Source organism: Ochotona curzoniae, unplaced genomic scaffold (assembly GCF_017591425.1).
Source record: "Ochotona curzoniae isolate NIBS_2020 unplaced genomic scaffold, NIBS_Ocur_1.0 contig_1, whole genome shotgun sequence".
Taxonomy (NCBI): domain Eukaryota; kingdom Metazoa; phylum Chordata; class Mammalia; order Lagomorpha; family Ochotonidae; genus Ochotona; species Ochotona curzoniae.
The window spans coordinates 5,618,049-5,642,692 of NW_024464918.1; the positions used below are offsets into that span (position 1 = coordinate 5,618,049).

General features: G+C 42.2%; 1 protein-coding gene and 2 long non-coding RNA genes across 3 annotated transcripts in view; 2 read left to right on the forward strand and 1 right to left on the reverse strand.

The window, feature by feature from the left end:
* LOC121158436 overlaps positions 1–24,644 on the forward strand; it is a 52,669-nt gene that overhangs the window by 17,499 nt on the left and 10,526 nt on the right. The window lies entirely within an intron of this gene.
* Positions 389–24,120, reverse strand: SPDL1 (spindle apparatus coiled-coil protein 1). The gene is made up of 12 exons (XM_040982764.1): positions 24,026–24,120; positions 16,518–16,696; positions 15,464–15,640; positions 13,893–14,087; positions 13,322–13,471; positions 13,135–13,233; positions 12,940–13,050; positions 10,428–10,568; positions 5,991–6,094; positions 5,298–5,485; positions 3,334–3,676; positions 389–1,160 (listed from the first exon to the last, which is right to left on the reverse strand). Exons 2-12 carry the CDS (start codon positions 16,674–16,676, stop codon positions 1,013–1,015), a joined length of 1,815 nt encoding a protein of 604 aa, XP_040838698.1. The 5' UTR covers positions 16,677–16,696; positions 24,026–24,120; the 3' UTR covers positions 389–1,012.
* LOC121158311 lies at positions 8,673–9,868 on the forward strand. The gene is made up of 2 exons (XR_005884179.1): positions 8,673–8,841; positions 8,942–9,868. It is a non-coding gene; the product is annotated as an uncharacterized LOC121158311 (long non-coding RNA).

Genomic DNA, 24,644 nt, shown 5'->3' on the forward strand with positions numbered 1-24,644 from the left:
AGAGGATTCTGCAGTAGATGACCTCTGTGGTTGGTCTGCTGTCTGGTCTTCTCTCAGGGTCTCCAAGCTGTCAGCCTATCTTGTAGATTTAGATGTGCCTCATAATCCTGCTAACCATTTCCTAGAACACGTTTCTCTCCGTGTACCTAGACGTGTGTGTTTATACACACTTACTATTGATTCTGTTTTTCTCAAGAACTCTAATTCACCAACCTAAAGAATACGTATGAAATGAAGTTGTAGACCAGTCTCTGATAATTTAAATTTAAAAATATTTATTTGAAAATTTTAGAATATATCTTTATGAAACATACATATATATACTTATATATAATTATAAGTATATATATATATATAATTATATATATCAGGGACTTAAGAATTTCAGGAGTTTCTTTTCTCTTCCCCCTATTCCCTTATGAGTTTCTTTTGTCTTCCCCCTTTATTCCCTATTCTGTTATCCAGATAGATTAAGGAGATACGAGGGGAGAAAACACTGCAATTTTATTTCAAATTTCAAAACTACTTGCATCATAGGCTTCTGTCACAAAATATAAATTATATATATGAATACAAAGATGAGTATAGGTGCTTTAAAGACTGACAAAATCCAGTAACTATATATACATATATATATTTTTTAATTTCCCATTTTTACAGCAGTAAAAACTACATTGATATAAAAGTACAGAAGAATATTTAACAATTTCAGTGTTCTCAATTGAGACATATGGCTCTCAAGGTAGGTTAAGATGAAACAAATAGATTTATACTAATTCTAACATTTTCCTTCAGTTAATGGTTTACTGTGATGCACAAAATCTCTACCTGGTGTCATTTCAGCCCAATTTGAAACACTCAGACAAAGAAGCATGAAAACGCCTGGCCCTGGCCTATGGCTGGCTAGGTGGGTGTAAGCCAGCAGGTGGCACCCTTGGGATAAAGGCAATTCAATCCCACCTTAACCACAGCCACCCTGGGCAAGGCCCTTGCTCCCATTATGGACAAGTCTTTACTGCTGAGGGCACTGGGTTTCTGGAGTAGATTTGGAGGACACGTAAAGAATAGGGTGGGATTTCTTACACGATTTCTTTTCCAATTTGCTTGTAGTGTCTTTCCCTTCTTTAACTTCTGTTTGCAGCCTTGATTCAGCAGCTAACCTACAGGCATTAAAGCATTCACTCTGAATTCAAATGTGGTTACGAAAAATTAAACAAACCCTGTAGTACAATGGGCCTCCTATGGTGATATATATTTTTTTCTTTTACATACACAAGGGGGAAAAACTAACAGATGACTTCAATATCATTAAAACAGCCAGTCATGACTCTCTAAATAACTTTTTAAGATGCTTACTTTTACTACTGTAAATGTCAAAAGGATATCTGAAAGGCTTATAAAAATAAAATCATGTCAGGACTAAACAGAAGAAAAATGTAAAATGGTTCCTATCATGACAGGCATACCTGACGCAAAAATGACAATGGTAGAGCAGTATTTTAATGTTGCCCTGGTAGGCAAAAGGCTAAGCAGAAAATCAAACAACAAAATCCAGGGTTGCATGAATAGATGCTTGTTTCTCTCATTAAAACACACATACATACACACACACACACACACACCCCTCAAATTGTGCTTCAACTGGCAGAATAATTAAGGAAAAAAATAAACAGTGAAGAGAGAATTTAAAAGGCACATAAGCATTCTTTATAGCAAGAGTCGATTAAATTTACAAAGCATGCAACAGTAAAGTTCCCAGTAAAACCCACATTTATTTGCACAATTATTTTTGTGTTGTGTGTTTCAGTGAAGCATGCAGAAAACAAGAGGGTGGCAACACCTCAGGTTAGCAGATGGATCCACACATACACACAAAAACAAATGTTTTGTGGTATTTTATTTGTTTTTGTTTAAATAGGAAGACAAAAAAATTTCCAACATGCCATTTGAGTCATGCAATTAGCTACATATATTTGTACAAGTGATTTTTTTTTTTTTTTACTAAGTCAAAGAAAAAAGATTGGAAAGAAGTGGAGACAACACAGATAGCACAGTATGCATTGCTCGATGCTGGAAACAGTCCCTAAGCAAGCACACTTATCCAGTAAATCGCAGTCCATAACTAAGCGCAACAAGTGTAGGCATCACATACCATCCACCTGAGGTGACTTTCCCTTTAGAACATCAAGCTTTTCTTTGGCATGACTTTAGGTTAGGACACTAACTACAAGCTCCAGGAAAGGAGTAACAATCTACTCTTCCTATACGAGCAGTTAGCATGGCTGAAGTGCTTGCACTGTTGAACACCGAAGAGAAACCAGACAAAGCAAACAAGCAAGTCTTTTATGTAAGGAGACTTATTTCTAACCATTTCAGCCCGAACGCACATCAGTTAGTCAAACTTCATTGTCTACACACTCTGATTCCATAGGACACAAGCCAAGTTAAGTACTGTCATATCAATATGCTTCCATTTAAAACTTCCAAGGATATTTAAATGTATCTATTCACCCATCGCATGCAAACTGCTTCATTCTTGCGTTAACCTTCTCCATCTTCCTCATCCACTTCTGCTGGACTCCACCATTGGTCCTGCCGTGGATGCCTAGAACCCCAGCTGCGGCACTGTCACCTACCTTTCCCTTCTAGTCACTTTCCTCTTACCTTCTGACCTTTATTATTGTCATTTTTTTTTTTGAAAGGACAAGGCCTTGGGTAGTTTAATTCCTGCAGACACACATGCCTGGCACTTGCTCTTTAAGCCACAAACTCAATTACGCTAAAACTGGACACTTCTTACATATTATGTTTTTGTTTTAAAAATATGTTAAAACAGGTATCAAAACCGATTCTTGAAGGCTTACAATAAACAACTTCAAAAGTCATCAACAATTTCACCTAAGTTTTCTGGAAAGTTGAAAGGTCTTACTTTTGGAAAGCCCTGTGGGAAGGAAGGCCAATTTTTCTTTTGTGGCTACATTTGAAATCAGGAGAAAAGCAACAGTGCACTTACTGAAATTGACAACACTGTGTACACTTAGTGAAACTGACAAGCACATTCAGATGTGCTTAAGACTGTGATCATTTCTGTTTTATGAAACAGAAAAGCATAAAAATTTTTTGAAAAAAAAAATTTCCCTTATTCAGGAGTCTTTTCCCTTTACAATCATTTTAGTCTTTCTTAAAAACCTGAAGGCGGGCAGATGAAACCGTGGAATTACACTGCACACAATACTAAGGAGACAGATGAAGAAGCAGACAGCATAGTGCGTGCAGCGAGAGAGGAGGGTTGGACAGGTCTGCTGGCAGCCTGGAAGGAAAGAGGATACTGACCTGGGAGAGCCGGGGCTGTTCTCCTTTCTTTCATCCGAGACTTCGGGCTCAGCTGGCACGCCGACAAGTTTCACACACTTCTTCACCTTCTGTGGCTGCGTCTCCACGAGTGGGTTTTTGTGAGGAGAGAGTGTGACTAATGCTGTGTGTGTAACAGCTGGCTTTTCCAACCTCAAGGTGTTATCTTCCAAAGTGCTGGGCAGGCACTGCGTCTCCTCCTTCTGAGGGGGTAATCCACAGGCTTCCTCCCTGCCAGTGCTGCTGGCACAGGCATCACCAGGGGCGGGCACACCCACAGGTAGTACCTCCCGTCGCTTCTTGAGGACAGGCACATCAATTTTCTCTGAGACCAAAAAGCATTAGAAAAAACAAAGCCCACTCAATGACTGAAAATAATAAAGTCATCAACATAAGAAAGCAGAACTAGTTTTACATCCATACATATTTATTTATTTAAAAGGCAGAGTTACAGAGAGACGGAGAAGGAGACATAGCATCCATCCACTGGTTCTTCCCAGAAATGACTGCAATAGTCAGGGCTGCGCCAGGCTAAAGTCAGGAGTCAGAAAGATCCCCCCGCCATGTCTCCCACAGGGATTTGTGGGGTGGCCAGTTTCTTCTGCTTTCCCAGCTTCATTGGTGGTGAGCTGGATCAGAAGTGGAACAATCAGGACTTAGACTGGCACTTGTGTGGGGCTGCTGCTGTCTCAGGTGCTGCCTGAACCTGCTGTGCCACAGGCCATCCCGTATCAAGCTTTTTAATTCATTCTTTTAAAATCCCTCTGTATCCCTACTTAAAAATGTATCCTTACATTTTAAAAACCTTTTATTTGTTCTTTTATGAACTCCATTAACTATTTTTTTTAAAGCTCATACATTTTTTAAAAGCTATGAACTTTCCCATGGAAATGCAATATATTTGACTCTAAGAATGAACACGCAAATAAATGGTCTCTTCCAAAATTTAAATAAAAATCTCAGGAGAGATGGGGAGCAGTGTTGTGGCTCGATAGGCTAATCTGCCTGCTAGTACCAGCAACCCATATGGATGCTGGTGTGTTTCCCATCTGCCCCACTTCTCATCCAGCCCTCTGCTCGTGGCCTGGGAAAGCAGAGGAGAATGCCCCAAGTCCTTGGGACCCTGCACCCATATGGAAGACCAGCAGAAAGCTCCTGGTTCCTGGCTTTGCTTCAGCTCAGCTCTAGCCATTGCAGTCACTTGTGGAGTGAACCAGTGAATGGAAGATCTCTCTTTCCTCTTTGTAAATCTACTTTTAAAATAAACATAAATAAATCTTTAAAGAGAATTTAAAAATAAATAGCCTTAACTTGCTATTAAGCTCCCTAGTATGCGTCCTACTGTTCCACCTTAATAATAGGATCCCCGACATTTAATGGGAACATGGTCTCTGAGAATCAGGACTGCATCTCTCAGGCTTTCCTGGGACAAGTGAGTACACTCACACGAGTACACTCTGCTCAGTGGAGTGGGAGCGAATCATGGGCACACAGGCAGCCTGAACCCCGACACTGCAGAGAGCTCAGTGAGCCCTGGAACGCTTCCTCCAGACTGCCACCAGGGGGAGGGAGGAACACTGAGGTCCACATTATTTTAGGTTTTTCTGCAAGTAGTCCTAACTGTTGGGTGGCGTTAGTAAAATGAAATTCTCTGGTTTGATTCAAAGTGCTAAGTCTTAAGTGGGGAAGCCTCAAGGGTTCTGTTTCTATGAGAGAGTCTGAATTTCCAACTCCAAAAAGGAAACAAATTTCTCAATACCCAGTACTCTTTGGATCTTCCTTTATATTTTGCAGTAAAAAATGTGCTTTCCTAACTGTAGACACATTAACCACAGATCAGTTCATAATGGGATTTGCATAAAGCTCTAATAAGAAAGAAAAAGGCAAAAAAAAAATTTTGGTCTTGCTCATGATTTAAAAGATTAAAAATAGATGAGCCTCCATACCTTCGGGTTCATACTTCAGTTTTAACTCATCGACTTTAGCTCTAAGCTTCATATTTTCACTTTCTGAAACCTGGAGGCACCTTTCATTTGCAAAAAGCTTTCGTTCAATATCCAGGGCCCGTTGGCTCTCAAATAGTGCTTTCATTCGCTGTATGGACAATTCACCTTTGGTGCTTTCATTTTCTTTGCTACAATAATAAAAAATGAAAACCAAAGATATTAAAATTACATAAAATAAATACAGATTGTGGAATACAGTTTCAATATATATTATTTCAACCCAGTTAAGAATATACTTTTCTAGAATTTGTAATCATAAAGAAATACTAAATTCTTTTCCAAATTTATTCATGCAGAAATTAAATTCCTTTAAATTTTAAATGTGACATTTATTCTTGAAAAAAAAACTGCATTACTAAGACCATTCTCTATATTAAAGTTCAGTTTACTTCTCAATCAAAAAAAAAACATGAAGAAAATAAAAATACAAAGAAAAAACATTGCATTTAGCAAAAGTTTTTTATGCAATGATCAGTAAGAATTAATTCTTGTGTAAAAGTCATGTATTATGCAAAGATATTTTTATCGCTTTTCCCTTCTGGAATTTTCTTTTGATCATTTCAAAACAAAAATGTGTAGTGAGTGACACTAGCTATGGCAGGCAGTAGTTCATCCACCCACGCAGACACTCACTTTAAGTTATCAAGCTTTAGCTGAAGTAACTCCGTATAATAGGTGTTATCTTCCACAACAACATTGTTAACTGCAGCCTTGGATTCCATACTTTCATATAAGTTCTAAAAAAAGCAGAAATCCTTGTTACTTGAACAATATTAAGTTAGCATACATTTATTAAGAACATTTGCCACCACCTATTAAAAACACAGATTGGGCAGGCAACTAGGCTAAGCAACCATTTAAGTCAGTTACAGTCTCAAGTGTGCATGTGAATCAGCATTCTTACACAGAGAAGACTCTGAATCCAGGCCTGACCCTGAAGCCTGTGCTTCTCGCCATGCCCAGATCCTATGCTTCCCTTTCCAGCTGACAGAATGGCAGACCTAAATGCTCCATTCTCAACTTCACAACCAAGCCATAAAATGAAAAAACCAGAAAAGTGGAAGAGATCCTGAAAGTTGGTTTTATGTCTACTCTGCTGAGATTCTAATGGGAATTCTATATAATATTTTTCTAGAAGGAAAAAAAAATGAAGTCTGCTTAAAAACTCATAAACAATTCCAGAGATGACAGACAGAAAACTCCTTGGTTTAAAGTTAGATTTTGAAAAAGTATATTGCTGAGCTCACTAATGGAACACAGATACCTGCCAGCAGATGTACTGAAGATGCAACCAAAACTGCAGGGTTTTCAACAGTTCTTATAAATGACAGAAAGTAAAGCTACATAAATTAAAATTTTTATGATCTGTGAATGCTGTGATTTAAAATGTCTAAGAGGTAATCAATATTTGCAAAAATCTTTAATTCAGAAACTTAAGTTCATTAAAAGGTTATTGAGAAGAGATCAATGTTCCCTTAAACATTTTTAAACCAAATGCAATTCAAATAAAAGTGCTAGCAAGATTCTTTTTTGTGTTAGACAGTGTTCACAAGGAAAAAAAAAAAACAGAAGAATTTCCAGGAAGATACCAAAAAAGACAAGCTAAGGTCTACCAGACAAAACATACTGCAAAATCTTTATAGTGAAAATAATGGGGTAGTGATGAACAGACAGACTGAATCATCAGAATGAACAAACCTAGAAAGAGATTCAAAATATGTGTGGAAACAGAACACACACTGGGCTCAAAGCACTGGTAGCTCAGCTGAGTTCTTAATCAGTGGTGTTGGTATAACTGGCTAGTTATTTGGGAAAAAATGAAAAAAAAAATTAGATTTCTACTTCAGACCATACACAATAATAAAGTTCAATGGAGATTAGAACTGTAAATTTTAAAAGCCAAACCACACAAGTCCCAGTAGAATATAAAAACAGTTTCTATTAAACTGACACACATGCAAATAAGCCCTTAAAATATGTACTGATAAGAACATGTTCACTCTGAATTTTTTTTTTATTCTGATTTAATCAGAAGAAAGCGGATGAAAACTATACTCAGGTTGCTTTTCTCATCTATCCGACTGGCAAAAAATGAAAAAGATGGTATTCCACTTGTGAGCCTAGAGACACAGGTCCTGACACACTGCACGTGGATTAGAGACACAGGTCCTGACACTCTGCACGTGGACTAGAGACACAGGTCCTGACACACTGCACGTGGACTAGAGACACAGGTCCTGACACACTGCACGTGGACTAGAGACACAGGTCCTGACACACTGCACGTGGACTAGAGACACAGGTCCTGACACACTGCACGTGGACTAGAGACACAGGTCCTGACACTCTGCACGTGGACTAGAGACACAGGTCCTCTGACACACTGCATGTGGACTAGAGACACAGGTCCTAACACACTGCACGTGGACTAGAGACACAGGTCCTCTGACATACTGCATGTGGATTAGACACAGGTCCTGACACACTGCACGTGGACTAGAGACACAGGTCCTGACACTCTGCACATGGACTAGAGACACAGGTCCTGACACTCTGCACGTGGACTAGAGACACAGGTCCTGACACACTGCACGTGGACTAGAGACACAGGTCCTGACACACTGCACGTGGACTAGAGACACAGGTCCTGACACTCTGCACATGGACTAGAGACACAGGTCCTGACACACTGCACGTGGACTAGAGACACAGGTCCTGACACACTGCACGTGGACTAGAGACACAGGTCCTCTGACATACTGCATGTGGATTAGACACAGGTCCTGACACACTGCACGTGGACTAGAGACACAGGTCCTAACACACTGCACGTGGACTAGAGACACAGGTCCTGACACACTGCATGTGGATTAGACACAGGTCCTCTGACACACTGCATGTGGACTAGAGACACAGGTCCTAACACACTGCACGTGGATTAGACACAGGTCCTGACACACTGCATGTGGATTAGACACAGGTCCTGACACTCTGCACGTGGACTAGAGACACAGGTCCTGACACACTGCACGTGGATTAGACACAGGTCCTGACACACTGCACGTGGATTAGACACAGGTCCTGACACACTGCACGTGGACTAGAGACACAGGTCGTGACACTCTGCACATGGACTAGAGACACAGGTCCTCTGACACACTGCATGTGGACTAGACACAGGTCCTAACACACTGCACGTGGACTAGAGACACAGGTCCTAACACACTGCACGTGGACTAGAGACACAGGTCCTCTGACATGCTGCATGTGGATTAGACACAGGTCCTGACACACTGCACGTGGATTAGACACAGGTCCTGACACTCTGCACATGGACTAGAGACACAGGTCCTCTGACACACTGCACGTGGATTAGACACAGGTCCTGACACACTGCACGTGGACTAGAGACACAGGTCCTGACACTCTGCACATGGACTAGAGACACAGGTCCTCTGACACACTGCACGTGGATTAGACACAGGTCCTGACACACTGCACGTAGATTAGACACAGGTCCTGACACTCTGCACGTGGACTAGAGACACAGGTCCTCTGACACACTGCATGTGGATTAGACACAGGTCCTGACACACTGCACGTGGGAATGCACACTGCTGTACACTACGGGCAGGAGCTGGAGGACACCTACTCACACTACTCTGGCATTTACTTTTGGCCCAGCAATCCTGCTGCACAACTCCACCTGGAACCTACAGTGACCACAGTAAGGAAACACATGTGTCTTCAAGACGTGCTTTGCAACACAGTTTGGAATGCAAGATGTTAATGCACAGACACAGGAAACTGGTGAATAAAAAAAAGAAAAACCACAATATGTCCACACAATGCAATCCTTTAAGGATGTAAATCAGAACGAGGGAGATCTCAACAAACCGAAATGATTTGTAGGATACTCTGTAAACAAAATAAAAAGCTGTGGGGAGTGCAAAAGACTACTTTTTGTTCAAAAAGAAAACAAGACGTAAAACATATATACATATAGATATAAAATGAGCTCCTCAGTTTTACAAAAAGCAGCAAAATGAATCAGTTGGAAATGGATGAAACTGGCTAGTTTTTGGAGTATGAAAATGGAGCAGGGGGTAGAAGCAAGGTAACAATACTAAGTTAGGTACTGGGCAGGACCTGGGAACAGGAAAATGCTTTTCATAACTCTGATTTTTAAAGCCAGGCCAGTATTTTGCATACCGAAGTAAATAAATAAGTCCAATAAGGACAGAAGGAGGAAAATGAGATGGGATAGAAATAGAGGCCTACTTGTGTTTCCCATGAATGACACACTGAAACACAAGGGAGAAGGAAAACGAGCCCAGGTGGCTCAAGGAACTTTGGAACGCAGTATTCTGACTATGTACCCCAAGGCAAAATCAGAAAGAACTGCAATGAATCCTGAACTCGGCTTAGCAGATTGTTTCAACATGACGCTCATTCTGTGATTGAGAAAATAAGCAAATACGAGACGGTGATAGTCATGCTTCTTACTGTTAGAAATAAAAACTGCGATGTCAGAGCCAAATTCGAATTAACAACAAAGTTTTAGCATGTGTATACACACCTATATATGTATGCATGCACTCCAGACACACACACACACACACACACACACACACACACACACACACACACACACACAGCACAAGCACTCAGCTGTGTCTGCTGATGGGCTCTGTAGGCGATGGCACTGCAACAGCAGTAAGTACAGCTAAATATCAATCTCCATGAAAAGAAACCAGTGCTCCTTGGAGCAGTGTTAATTCCAGGACTGGAATACCTTAATGAGCCGGACAGTGAGGAAGTACTCAAAAAAGCATGGGTTAGAAAATTCGTAAGTGTTCCTATGAGGCTAATTTGAATACGAGAGTAAATAATGTGATGCATTCTAATATATAGGATAAAACATCAAAGTATCAAAGAGGCTACACTGATATATGGGGTCAATCTCTACTGCAAGGGAAAGTTAATTATATGACAAGAAAGACTGTTTCAGTTAAAAGTAATGATATTCAAATTAAAATTCTGTTGTGTTTTTTCAATGTACACATATACCTTAAACTTCTCCAGACTCCTAATTTCACCTAAAAGGTGTTTTATTTCACCATTCTTCTGCTCCAACATGGCAAACAATCGTTCCTGCTGCTCAAATTCAGCTTGAGAGCCTTTCATCTGTAGCAATGTGGCAATCTGTAACTACAAACAAAAAATCCCCCCAGAAAAAATTAGAGGAAGATTCTGATAACCACATATTTTACCCAATTCACATTTTGAACTGTATCACTTTAAACCTGTTTTAGAAATGAAACTAATTAGTTATTTCTCGCCTAATGATTTGAAAATATATATAAGCAGTACTCTGTTAGAGGAATTTCTGATTAAATATTTTGCAATTTTCATTTTATCTGAAAGACTGAGACAGAGAGAAGTTTTTCTATCTGCTGGTTCACTTTCCAAAGGTTGGTGACAGCTGAGATTGGGACAGATCCAATGCAGGAGCGCAGAATTCATCAATTTCCCACATGAGTGGCAGGGACCCAGAAACTCAGCTATCAGCTGCTGTGTTTCAAAGCAGAATCAGAAATGAAGCCAGCACTCAGACCCACCTGAGAATGGGATGCAGGAATCCCAAGGGACATCTTTACTGCTGTGCCAAATACTCGTCCCACTTTTGAGCACTTATTTTGATTACTTATAAATGATTAGCATATTTTTAGATTTGTGAAACATACAATGGCATGGCTGTGGTCTGGAAGCATGTCACTTAACTGCTAAGCAGGCCTGGCCTGTGCTTCGCACTTCTGAGTCACTGGCTCGTGGATACTCCTAAGAGCCTGGCAGGCTTTCTCAAAAGCTTCATTAACTTTCATTAAGTGGGAGGAATTTCACAAATGCAAGAGATGGATCACTCAGGGAAAAGGCAACTCAAAGATATCCAGGAAATCTTCAGGATACTAAGTCTTCATTTTTTAAGACTCTAGTTACAATTTCAGCTACATCAGGGAGAAATTTAGCCTCCAAAGCTGCTGTTGGAAATTGCTGTGGTTTTGAAAAGTGTCCATTAGTTTCAACAAAGTTTTGAGAAAAGTAAACGAAGTTACAAAGTTACAGGTACAGTTATAAGTATAAGGAAAGTTGTTGACACGTGAAAGAATATTCTCTTTGTTCCTGCTTCAAGATGGAGGCTAGACACCTTTAACCCGGGAAGATTAAGAAAGAATGCTGTTAGTTTCTGATGATCATATGGGGCTTTATGGAATACTGGAAGGTTAAGAGCAGCAGCCTAACAAGTAATGCAAAAATGAACAAACAAAAAACGCACATATAAAAAAATCCCAATAACAAATAGCAGGGGTTGGTGTGTTATGTTGTACTGTGGTGGATAAGGCCATCTGATAACCCACATGGCCACTGATTCAACCTCAATCTGCTCCGCTTCCATTGCAGCTCTGTGCTGCTGGCCTATGAATACAGTGGAAGATGGTCTGAGTGTTTGAACCCTGTACCCACATAGGACACCTCAGGAAGCTCTGGCTTCGTATCTGCCCAGTTCTGGCTGTTGTGACCATTTGAAGAGTGAATCAGCAAATGAAAGATCTGTCTCTCCATGCCTGTCTTTCAAATAAACAAATCTTAAAATAATAACGCAAAAAAACCAGCTAGCAAAGAGCAAATCTGTGGAACTTGATGCAGAAATCATTTCCAGATAAGGGAGTCTGAGTAAGCCAAGCAGCAGAGTCTGGAGATCTTTAGAAATAAAGCCTACAGTTATTGTGTGTTAAGTACTCACTCATGTGCCAAGCACTATATAAAGATTTTCAGACAATTTTAAGCACCCTTATAGTTGACTTTAGTACAGCAAGGAAAAGGGACCTCAAAAAAAAACCCCAAATTTTAGTCTACAACAAACCTTCATGAGAGGACGGTGAAGAGCTAGAAATAAAAACTACCCCATCCCATAAAGAATGATGTGTATCTCCCTGGCATGGCTACTGAGGAAGCATTAAAACAATCAGTAGCTGCTAAACATTCTACTACTAAATCTTCATTCTAAGAGTCGCCCTTTACAAAATGTGGAAGGAAGTTTCAATCAACTTAAATATACTAAGTTTCTTTACCAAGACATGTGGCTCTACGTGATCGTTAAGTACACTTTTTGAAGAAAATGATAGCTTCTTTAACATATGTAGTAGGACAGTTGATTGTGGATATCATTTGTATGAGAACAACTGACTGAATTTCATTTAATGGGAACAACTGATTGGATATACAAAAGAAAGAGAAATATTTTCAGACAAGGGTGTGAAAACAATTGATGGGTTCCATAGACAGACTTATGGGAATTATGTAAGCTCCTCAATACCTCCTCCCTTAGCCTATGTGGCCCTCAGTCTATAAAAGCCTGATGCCACTAATAAACTTTGGCTATTGACCATCAGTCGGTAGTCCATGTGTGTTATTACCTGCTCCGTGCACCAAGTCCATCACTGCAGGACAGTGAACATACCTGTGATGTAACGCTAAAACACAACAGGTTTAATGAAGCACTGAGATGAGAATTCTGTACCTTCATTCTCTGCATCTGTTCTCTATTAAACACATTCTGCTTCTTTAGTGACTGGTACTTGACTTTCATGCTGATCAACTGACGCTCCATGGCTGCCCTTCGATCTTCCACCTAGAAGACAGTGACACAGGGAGTCAGGCCGGACGCAACAACACGCCATGCAGTCCATTTAATCTGTGAAACACATACAAGTACCTCTGCAAATAGGGAGTTGCCTTTACTGTTGGGATCCAAGGCTTGCTGCAGAGCCTGGCTCAGTTGTACCTGAAGATCTTGGTTGTCTACACGAGCTTTCTAGGTTTAAGAGAAACAATTTAGCCAAGACTAGGTGAGCAAGAAAACAACTTAAAAATTGGAGACTGCGTCACCGCAGTCAGAATACCTCTAAGGCATTATAGTAAGAAACCGCTTCTTTCTCTCGCTCTTCCTTTTCTTCTTTCAGCCGGTCCACCTGCCGCATTAGATTAGCAGTAAGGCGTTGTAGCTGTTCTTCCCGGTACCGGAGCTCATTCGCTTCTTCTTCGAGGGCAGTCTACTCATCAGAAAGGGAAAAAGAAAAAAAATCTTTAAATAACCTTCAATTTAACAGTTGCTCAGTTTATCAGTGATCATTACGTTGACTAAAGAACTAGTCAAACATTGTAAAATCCACATTCACATCCATGTGAGCTGCCACTGCACCAACATATTTTAATCTGCTTTATATGACACAAACTAGGGTCAGACTAAATGTCTCTGAAGTTTCCAGGAAGTTTCATTAACCCAAGGATAGACCCTACGCTGTACTATGAATGAAGTAATTCACCTAAAAGCTATACAAAACATTCTGTGGCCAGACAGTTCAGAAAATAGTTTGGCTTTTCAACTATCTTCTAAGAATTATTGCAAAAACATGCAAAAAAAAAATGAAAACAACAAAGGGCCCCAAACAGAATCCATATCCTAAAGCTTACCTTCGCACTTTCCATTTCCGTCAGCTCCATCTGAAGAGCCAGCATCTCTGAAGACATGCTTTCCTGTACACGTTCAGACATGACCCGGATTTCTTCTGATTTACAAGACAGGAGTTCCTTCTGGTGATCGACTTTGTGTTTCAGCTGCTTTTCGCTAAGCCTTGCTTCATCTAATTCTGTTTTCAGTTTTTCTAACTAAAGCAATAATAATAATAATAATAATAATAACCACACACACACACACACAAAACATAACAACTGTATAATTCAAAAAGCCTTTTTTTTCCCCTTTGCCCTGAGAAATGTCACTGACCGACCCAACTGAGTCTTTGGGAAGACTCAGGGTTTCGTATTTGGCCAAGGCTAAGAAGGGAAGGAAAGATATCAAATACGTGATTTGAGAACTTCGGTGAGGTCAGAAAGATTTGACTGATTTAAACTTTGCTCGCTATATGGCCTAGCCCTATGTCCCTGAGTTTTCCTTGAAATACTCTTTTTGTTTGTTTGTTTAGGTAATTAAATGCTAGATGAAAATAACATCCAGGGAACAAACAAAAGGAATCGACAGTCACCAATCGTGTATGTCTCAACTTAGCGTGGCCTGACATGCTGTGCCACTCTGTCCAGTGGCATGCAGGGTAGCTACACAAGGGCAATGTTACGATACTTCTGTTCGTTTCACTACAGATGAGGGGAAGCTCAACCACCAAAAATACATAATTTCACTGATGTCATTAACTAAAGGGAGAAAGCGTTTTAAAAGAATTCATTTAGCGAAGAATTAAGTAACAGTCTGGGTAGCACATACGGACATAGGAAAAAAGTCGCAGAAGATACTACCCAAAAAACTGAAAAGTAACAAAGAGACTTATGAGAAAACAGGACAAAAGGTGGGTAGACAGGGTTCTGGAAGAATAAGAATATGGACACTACACAGGATAGTCACGACCTAAGCCGTGAAATCTTGAAGTAATCCGAAGGCACTGGGGAGAGGGGTGCCAACAGAGACTAAGCAATAACTGAGCAGCTGTCACTGAGCGTGTAACTGTGAAACGTGGTCAGTCAGGACAATGTGCCATTAGATTAAGTAGTCACTGGTTTACTTAATCTGTAAACACTGGCTTTCTCTTCTGTGATATGGAGATGAAAATGATGCCTCTCTTCAGAGTTGTTGTGAGAACTTGATTTTTTGTAATAGTTTATCTTCAATCAATTAGAAAAAATACATTCTAATGTACATGAATTTATAAGAAATGACGAATGTGTCCTGTGGAACAAATGTGTGCCATGAGCTGAAATACGCACTGCATACTAAAAGTCAGGATGCTGTGCACAAACCTAAAACTCCATCATAAACACCAGCTACCAAAATGAAATAGCCACGTGCAGGAAACAGAATATTTACTGTGCAAGCTCCTCAGGTCAACTTGAGTTGTCCTGGGTTACTACTCCCAGCAGTGGGATGACGGAGCCCTTTCCATATTATTTTGCATGCCTGGCACTTCAGCTAATGTTCATAGATGGCTGTGGGAACACAGTATACTATTCTCTGAAACACAAAGAATCCAGACCTTATCCTTCAGTTCATTCACTTCCTGTGTACGGCTTCTGCTGAGTTGTTCTTCTAATTTCTCCAGCTGCATTTTTTGTTGCTGTTTAATAGCTTCACATTCACAACCCAAACTTTCTAACATTCGACTCTTGAGCTCAACTTCTCTCTGAAGTGTGTATTTTTCTTGTTCATAATTCTGAAAACAAATGACACCAAAATAATTACTGAAAGCTATTACCCAAAACCAGTTCTCAGCTTCAGCTGTCTCATTCCTGTCTGGCATATTCTCTGTTCTCCAAGTACCAGTCACACGTTAAATTTGGAATAACTTTAGTTTCTCAGTCTTAACAAATTCCTAAATTATATTTAGAGACAATAGTTGCGTCAAAACACTCAAGCTTAACTTAGTAAAGATATTGGTCCAGAAGAGAATGGGGATTCCCATTTTCCCAACCTGTAGTTTCTGAAGCCTTAGCATGAAAGCGATGTCTATGCTGGTGTTTAAAGTAGCAGCACACGCCTAGATCCTAACATTCCTTTGTACAAAATCTAACAGACGAAGCAACTGTTTAATAAATCAGACTGTGCCCGAGCTCCAGCAGGGTATGGAGCATAATCTGCATCATATCTCTCTCTCAAGATCTCCTGTGAATGCCTAAAAGTGCAGACAGCAGTAAATCCTACTCATATACATATACTTGTGACAGTTGAATTTACAAAATGGGCCCAGCAACAGATTAAAGACAATACCTAATGATAAAACAGGTAATTATATAATATGTTGGAATATTAAGTTAGGGAAATGTTGTCTGCCTGTTCGTATATCTCTCTCACATTCACCATCTTACTGTATTCCACTCTACCACCTTTTTCTTGGGATGTGAAATGACATAGTATCTACACAATAGGAGAAATGAGGTGACACATTGTAACCCATTGTTAGGCTACCATTGACCTTGTGCCATCTGCTTCAGGTGGTCCTGGGTCACGAGTCCAGTTCCAGGTAGGACAGTGCACAGACAAATCTTCAGTAGCAAAGCACACCCTTGCCAACGGCACATCTGGAGTCCTACCTCGGTCATAGTCATCATTTCATTACGACATTTATCCAACTGATTCTGCAGTTCATTTTGGCTCTCCAACAGTTGCAAACCATACTGTGCAGCTTTCAGTCGTTCACTTTCGGCCTCTTTGAGCTTGCTTCGAAGATCTGCAATTACCTCTTCCTCCATGCTTTACTGTTTTGCACCTACTGTAGAGGAAAATAAACTACTTAAGCTTAAACAAGAAAACTCCACACAACAATGTTAATCAAGAAGAAACAGACGTATTCGGTACTACTGCCATCTTAAAGCACTGCATTAAGATTTTTTTTCCTGAATCGTAGGTGTTCAAACTTGTATTCATGTTTACGAGGTAGAATTCCCTGTAATTTATTACTTGACTTGAGATCAAAACACAAGGATAAGAATACATTTAATCTTGCCTCTAAGAAATTCACTACCAGGAAATTTTCAGTTGTATGCCAAGCTTCCTTAAATGCCAAAGCAGGGTTTGGTCTCAAAACAGTATCACCACTCATGTCACCAAAGTCAAGAGAGAACAATGAAAGAACTAAGATGTTTTAGGGCCCGGTGTGGTAGCCTAGCAGCTAAAGTCCTCGTCTTGCAGGCGCTAGGATCCCATATGGGTGCGGGTTCTATTCCCGGTGGCCCTACTTCCCATCCAGCTCCCTGCTTGTGGCCTGGGAAGGCAGTGGAGGACGGCCCAAAGCCTTGGGACCCTGCACCTGCATGGGAGACTCAGAAGAGGCTCCAGGCTCCTGGCTTTGGATTGGCTCTGTTTCAGTTGTTATAGCCGGTTGGGGAGTGAATCAACAGACAGAACATCTTTCTCTCTGTCTCTCCTCTCTGCATATCTGACTTACCAATAAAAGTAAATTTAAAAAAAAAAAAAAAGAAAGGAAGGAAGAAAGAAGATGTTTTATAAGTAGCTTGACTGCTACTTAAAAACAAATAGGCCCTACATGATAGCCTAATGGCTAAATTCTTGCCTTATATCCACTTGGATCCTATATGGGTGTCGGTTCACATCCCAGCTCCTTGCTTATAGCCAGGGAAAGCAGTACAGGATGGCCCAAAGCCTTGGGAACCTGTATTGCATAGGAGTCCTGGAAGAAATTCTTGGCTCCTGGCTTCATATCAGTTCAGCTCTGACCACTGCAAATACTTGGGAAGTAGACCAGTGGACAAAGGATCTTTTTCTCTGTCTCTCCTTTATGTAAACTGCCTTACCAACATAAATGAATAATATTCTAAAAACAACAACAGGTTATCTTAAATAAAGTTCATAAGGTAACTCAGAGAGAGAACATTTTTCTCAACAGTGTTAGCTTCGTGAATTTAGTCATTTTGCTTTCCTGCAAACAGACTCAGTAGTATGCGTGAGTACACAGAATAGAAACCAAGTTTGGAGCAACTAACGTGCATGGCTTTTATTCTAGATGTTCAACCAATGACTTTAAAAAACATTATAAAATATATTCCACTCTATCTCATGCTCACACGTCGTTCTTGCCTCTTAGGCCCCGGTCTGTGAAGTGAAATTCAAGCTCTGCTTTACCTGGAAAGACCTCCAACCTTGCTCAGGTGTTTTCTCCTGTCTCCAATCAGTGCACTCAGGCTCGCAGGCATTCAAGGGTTTCTTGAATGTCTTAGGTGCGAGGCATCATGCTGCTCATTTGAGACTCATTAGACAAAACGGACCAAACCAAACCAAACCTCTTCCTCCTTCATGAAATTCACTTTTATGAAAATGAACAGTAAGTACAGTCTACCCTCCCTGAGGCTTCTGCACCCGCATATCCAACCAACTGCAGATACAAGCTATCCAGAAAGAGAAATAAAATGCTACTGTACTGAAAACGTACAGGTTTTATTTCCTATCATTATTCCCTTGACAATACAACCTAATAACTTTCAGAGGTCACTCACATTATACTAAGTAAGACAAACAATTTAGAGATGATTTAATGTATGTAAGAGAGGATGGGCATTTGGCAAAATGGGTTAAACCATGCCCCATATAGAGGAAGGACCTGAAATGATGTTTCAATTCTAGCTTCCTGGATGACAATGGTGATAGCTGGGAGACACTGATGTTAGCTCCAGTAGATAGATCCCGGACACTTACTTGGGACACCTGTACGGAATTCCTGAATCTTAGTTCCAGCCCTGGCCCAGCCTGACCACTGCAGACATTTGGGAAGTGAACAAGTGACTATGAGCATAACTTTTATACACCGCTATGCCATTTTCTGTAGGAGGACATTGTGACCCTACAGCGTCAGAGAGCACAGGATTACAGCTGATTGGATAATATTTGCATGAGAACAACCGAATGGCTACCTTTTGTATACCTGGTTAACTATCATTTGTATAAGAACAGTTGAATGGATAGTGTGTGTGTGAGAACACTTGGTGGAATACACAAGACAAAAGGAGTTCCAAACAAAAGCATAGAGACTGTTACTGGGTTTTGTTGATGAGCTCAATACTTCCTCCCTTATCTCATATGACCCTCAGTGTATAAAGTCTGAGGTCACTAATAAACTTCGACTTTGACCATCAGTCAGGGTCCACGTGTGTTATTATTGGCTCCGTGCACCAAGTCCATCGCTGCGGATGGCGACAATTTTCCATAATAGATGGAACATTTGTGAAATTTAGTAACTACAGGAGCCTGAGAAGCAATCCCACAGTAATACTGGGAAATGGTTATTATAGTATAATAACTACAACAGATAGTGGAAATATAAACAAAAGTGGAAGAGAAAGGAGAGAGCTTGGAATGAGAGATGAGAGGTATAACTAGGGAGTCAGAGGATGACAGAACAAACAACGTTTTTAGCGACGTAGCTATTTAGCAAGTTCTAGGCCAAAGTGAAGCCCCTAAGCAAGAAAGTACAAGGTGTGACGCAGATACAGTTCAGGTCATAGTGTGGAGCGAAAATGCGTGCAAATGAGTGATCAGCCCAGTGTGAGAAATTTAGCTTCCTCTTGGGATAAAATAGGGTCATTCCAAAGTGTGGAGGAGAGGAGCTGATGCGACTCAAAAGGATCATCTTTGTTGCTCTGTTGAGCCGTTAAGATGGGGGCCCAGCTGGAAGCAGGGCAACGATGTGAGATGTGGTTCAGGATACAGTGGTAACAGATGAGACAGTGAGCAATGACCAGATTCTGCATATGACTTTTTCTGATCCAGAGAGTGTAGGCTGTGTAAAAAGCAAGCAACAATGCCTTTGAGGCTTCTGGCCTGAACAACCTACAGAATATAGCTGCCCGCAGCTCACACACTAATGTAAAGGAAGTTTTGGAAAAACACTACCACCACCACCCAGGAATTCATATTTTGAACATAAAACTGGATATGAGTGGGACAGGGGTTCGGATTAGAAACAGAAATATAACGACTAGCAGTGTTATCATTAGGGCACGATCACAATTCAAGACATTCAAGACCCACAACTGAAATCTGTTCAAAGGCAGGCAAGGAGCCAGGAAAAGAACACTCTTGGAGTGTCCAGGGTGGTAAAGAAACGGCAAGAACATGTTTTTATTCTGGAAGCTAGCAAGCAAATTGTATTAAGTGTGTGAGGGTAATCAATTATGCCAGAGGCTGCTGCCAAGTCAAATAAGAAATGAGAACTGGCCACTGGCTTTGAATTTATGGGAGAAGTTCTGCTGGAGAGATGGGGAGGATGGGTTTGCGGGAGAATGGTGGGAGACAAATAGCAAAAACCAAATGAAAAACAAAAACTCTGACAAGAACACTCTTGCTGGCATGCATGGAGAGCAGATAGAATGGGAAGTAGGGGCAAGGATTTGTTCTTTAATAAAAACAAACAAGCAAACAAAAATAAACCAAAAAAACCGTATGCTTGTGTGCTATGGGTAAGTCCAAGAGATAAGATTTGCTTACAATGATGTCCCTGAATAAAGACGATGATGTCTAATGCAGAGACCAGTGTTCAACAGGAGCTCCGCTGTTTCATCCTTTCAGCCAATCCTGTATCAGAGTGCTGGTTCCAGTTCCTACTACTCTGCTTCCCACCCAGTTCCCTGAAGATGCACCTGGGAAGGCAGCAGATAATGGCCCACCACTTGGGACCCTGCACCCATGCGGAAGATCTGGATGGAGTTCCTGTCTCCTGGCTTCAACCCCACCTTACAGAAACAAACCAGAACAAACCAGAGCAAACCAGAACAAACCAGAACAAACCAGAGATAAAGATCTCTCTGTCTGTGTGGCTCCAAGTGCTTTCTGATAAATAACTGAATCTTGAAAACATAAAGGCTATTGCAGTACAGGCTAATCCTCTACCTGCTAGCACTGGCATTTCATGTGGGCACCAGTTCTAATCCCAGCTCCACTTCTTGTGATCTGGGAAGGCAGTAGAGGCTGACATGTTTGGGCCAGGGTACCCACGTGGGAGACGCAGAGGTAGCTCTTGACTCCTTGGATTAGCTCAGTGCTGGCTGTTGTGGTCATCTGGGGAGTGAACCAGGGGATGGAAGATCTCTCTGTTTCTCCTTCTCTCTGTAAATCTGCCTTGCAAATAAACAGAAACACATACACACAACTAAATCTTTAAAAATAATAATATTAAAGTAAGGGAAAGAAAAGTATATGACAACAGATGCTGAAGGACAGGCAGATGCAGTTGTGGGAATCTGGGTAAATCTCTTCTAATTGCTTTATTTTATGAGTGAAGTGGAAAATAAGGTCCTTCATTGAGAACAAACATGAGAAGAAGCCCAGGGATCAAGAAGAATAAAAGGTGTCCAATTTATAAAGGGCAGGCAGTTACTGTTCTAAAATCAAACAACTTTTCAAAGATAGGATAGAGCCAATCAGTGAATTACAACATTGGAAATAACTTAAAGATTTGTTCAGGATTTACCATTTGCCACACCTAGTGCTTCAAACACATTACTTCACTTAACTCTCTCGAAGAGCCTAAGTTTATATTGTCTTCTGCCTTTACTAGAGAGAAGACAGAATTCTTAATGCATCTCCACTAGAAATACACAAAAAAATCCAAGACACTCGCTCTGATTCATTCAAATGACTTGCTGGCATTTCTCTTATGTGAACACACAGTGCTGGTGCTGAAGATACAATGGTTAGTTAAACTTGTGGACAGTAGACTTATTGAGTCTTACAGTTTATTGATACATAGGTTTTCAATCAAATAACTGACCTAAAATGTTACAAGTGTGCTAAGTACAAGAAGTATAAGCTCTGGGCACATTAAAAAAAAAAGGGGGGGTGCTGTCCTCATGTGTGTATTTGGGGTGGAGTGTGGGGCAAGAGAGGAGGAAGCAGGGACAAGAAAGATTTCCCTAAGGAAGACAACTGACAAGTGAATGAGTGTTAACGTATCAGTCATCAGTCCACACAGACAGCCATGGCCAACACCTAGAGCCATTGTGTGCCAAATCGTACGACTGGCATTTTGCATGTGTGATCTGATCCAGTCCTCTGAAGTTGCCAACTTCATGTATGTGCAAGAGCATTTTCCTCTGTTTTAATTCTTTGAGACAGAGCTTCCATCTGCTGGCTCACCTCCTAAGTGCCCACAATAGTCAGGGCTGAAGCATGTAGCAAGGAACTCGGTCCAGGTCTAGGCGGAAGGGACACTGTTACTGGAGCCACTACTGGATACCTCTTAGGGTCTGCTGCATGAGCAGTAAGCTGGAATCAGGAGTGGGAGTTGAGGCATTCCAATGCGGACATTGGCGCACAAAAGTCTTCACAAGCATGCACGCACACACACACACACACACACACACACATTTGAAAGGCAGAAGTACAGGCATAGGGAGTGTGGAAGGCAGGAGAATGAGACAGAAAGACTGATACTCAGTCCATGTCCATTGATTCACCTCTTCCCTGCCCACAAAGGACAACAGCAGGGACTAGACCAACAACCCCATGCTGTCCCCCAGGTAGGTGGCAGGAACTTAAGTACCTGCTGTTTCCCGGGAGTATCAGGAGAGAACAGGATGGGAAGTGGAGCAGCCAGAACTTAGAAACAGACAGCCTAGCCTGAGGTGCCACCACACCTGGATATCTTTAATGTCAGCCCAAACACCCAGCCCCATCCGGTAAGCGCAATCTTAATGCAGCTCACAAAGTGGACGTAAAATGGCCATCAGCCCCTGGGTAGCTAGTAAGTGGGATGCCAAGTGGAAGCCTGGGGCTCTGTTTTCCACCCTGTCTTTCAACACAAGAGCTCGGGCCTGGTGGGGTAGCTTAGAGACCAAAGTCCTCGCCTTGCAAGTGTCAGGATCCCATATGAGTGCTGGTTCTAGTCCCAGCTGTCCTGCTTCCCATTCAGCTCCCTGCCTGTGGCCTGGAAAAGCAGACGAGGACAGGCCAAAGCCTTGGGACCCTGCACCTGCGTGGGAGACCAGGAAGAGGCTCCTGGTTCCTGGCTTCAAATTGGCTCAGCTCCAGCCATTGCAGCCACTTGGGGAGTGAACTAACGGACGGAAGATTTTCCTCTCTGTAAATCTACCTTTCCAATAAGAATAATAAAAAAAATCTTAAAAAAAACATATATAGGAGCCCAGCAGCATGGCCTAACAGCTAAAGTCCTCGCCTTGCAGGCGCCAGGATCACATATGGGTGCTGGTTCTAATCCTGGCAGCTCCATTTCCCATCTAGTTCCCTGCTTGTTTCCTGGGAAAGCAGTCGAGGATGGCCCAATGCTTTGGGATCCTGCACCCCTGTGGGAGACCTGGAGGAAATTCCTGGTTCCTGGCTCCGGAACGGCATAGTATCGGCCGTTGCGGTCACTTGGGGCGTGAATCATCGGACAGAAGATCTTCCTCTCTATCTCTTCTCCTCTCTGTATAACTGACTTTGTAATAAAAATAAATACATCTTTAACATATATATCAGAAGCTCTGGGTGGGGACCAACCTGCCCCAGATTCTTAGCCAACCTCCACCAGTCACAGATATGGTGTTGTGTCCTCTACAAAAAACAAGGACAGTAACACCATGTAGAAAAAGAGCTAATGAGAGAAAGATCAAATCTGGCCGAAGACGGAAAGCAATGAAGACAGAACCTGACCCGGTGCTGTCCAACACACACGTCATCCGAACTACATATGCGATTTTAAATTCTCTAGGAACCACATTAAAAAAAAAAGTGCAATTTTAAATAGTTTATTTGGCCCGATGCAAAGAATCACTTCTACACGTAATCGTTATAAGGTCCATAGTCATTCAAAAAAATTATATTTGAGATCCAGTGTGCAGTTAGCAACGCTCACTTCGGGCTGTGGCAGCGGCCAGTGGTTCCGGTTGTGGCCAGGGCCGATCCGCCGGCCGTTACTCGGGGGCCACGGCCCTGGTTCTCCGGCCCTACACAAGACAGACACCTGCTGGGAACCGGGTTAAAAGAAGGCAGGCTCCGGGCATGGCGGACACGCGGACCCCAGGTGTCCTTAGGGCCTGATCCAGTGCACCGCACCCCTCCACACCCACCTCCACCAGGCCCCTGCCCTTACCTCTCTCGTCACTGTCTGCTCGGGCTGCGGTCGTCCGAGGCGGGGCCGGAGCGATCTAGGGTCCCGATTCGCTACCCTACCCCACCTACCCTATCTAGAAAGCCCGCGCCCCATTGCCCTGCAAGCGCCGGGGAAGCGCCAGGGCTTTTTGAATGCAGTTCTCGCGAGAACTCCCACTTCTCACGAGATCTTCCTCCCCACCCAGCGGAGCGACGGCGCAGGCGCAGCCGGCGAATGGCGGCCTCGGAGCAGTCGCGGAGTCACCTGGCGAGCCGCTGGAGTTTCTGAGGGCCGGATGCGTTGGTGACCGCTCCTCGTTGCCGCGTCTGGCGTTTCTGATTCTGCTATGGCCAACGGTTCCTTCTAGAGGAACAGTGTGGCGCCAGCACGGGCCCAGGTGGGCCGGGCTCCTACGCCCTGAGCGCTGTGTTCTAGAAGGGCCGCTTCTCCGCGCGCGGCCTCAGGGTCCGGGTGGCGGCGAGGCGTCCTGTGAGGGAAGCGCAGTTAGCATCGCGGCGGAGGGGGACCTCGTGTAGACCCTCAGACGGCCTTCGCAGGCGGACTTAGTGCCTCGCTGATGCCAAGCCGCAGTCGAGGGGGTACGGTTAGAGTTGGAACT

Excerpts from the sequence above, each read along its gene's own strand:
- SPDL1 (XM_040982764.1), bottom strand. The coding sequence starts at position 16,676 with ATGGAGGAAGAGGTAATTGCAGATCTTCGAAGCAAGCTCAAAGAGGCC. Across the intron at positions 14,088-15,463 it reads TGAATGAACTGAAGGATAAG|TTAGAAAAACTGAAAACAGA; the intron begins GTCTGGATTCTT and ends TTATTGCTTTAG. Across the intron at positions 1,161-3,333 it reads AACAGCCCCGGCTCTCCCAG|GTTAGCTGCTGAATCAAGGC; the intron begins GTCAGTATCCTC and ends TAATGCCTGTAG.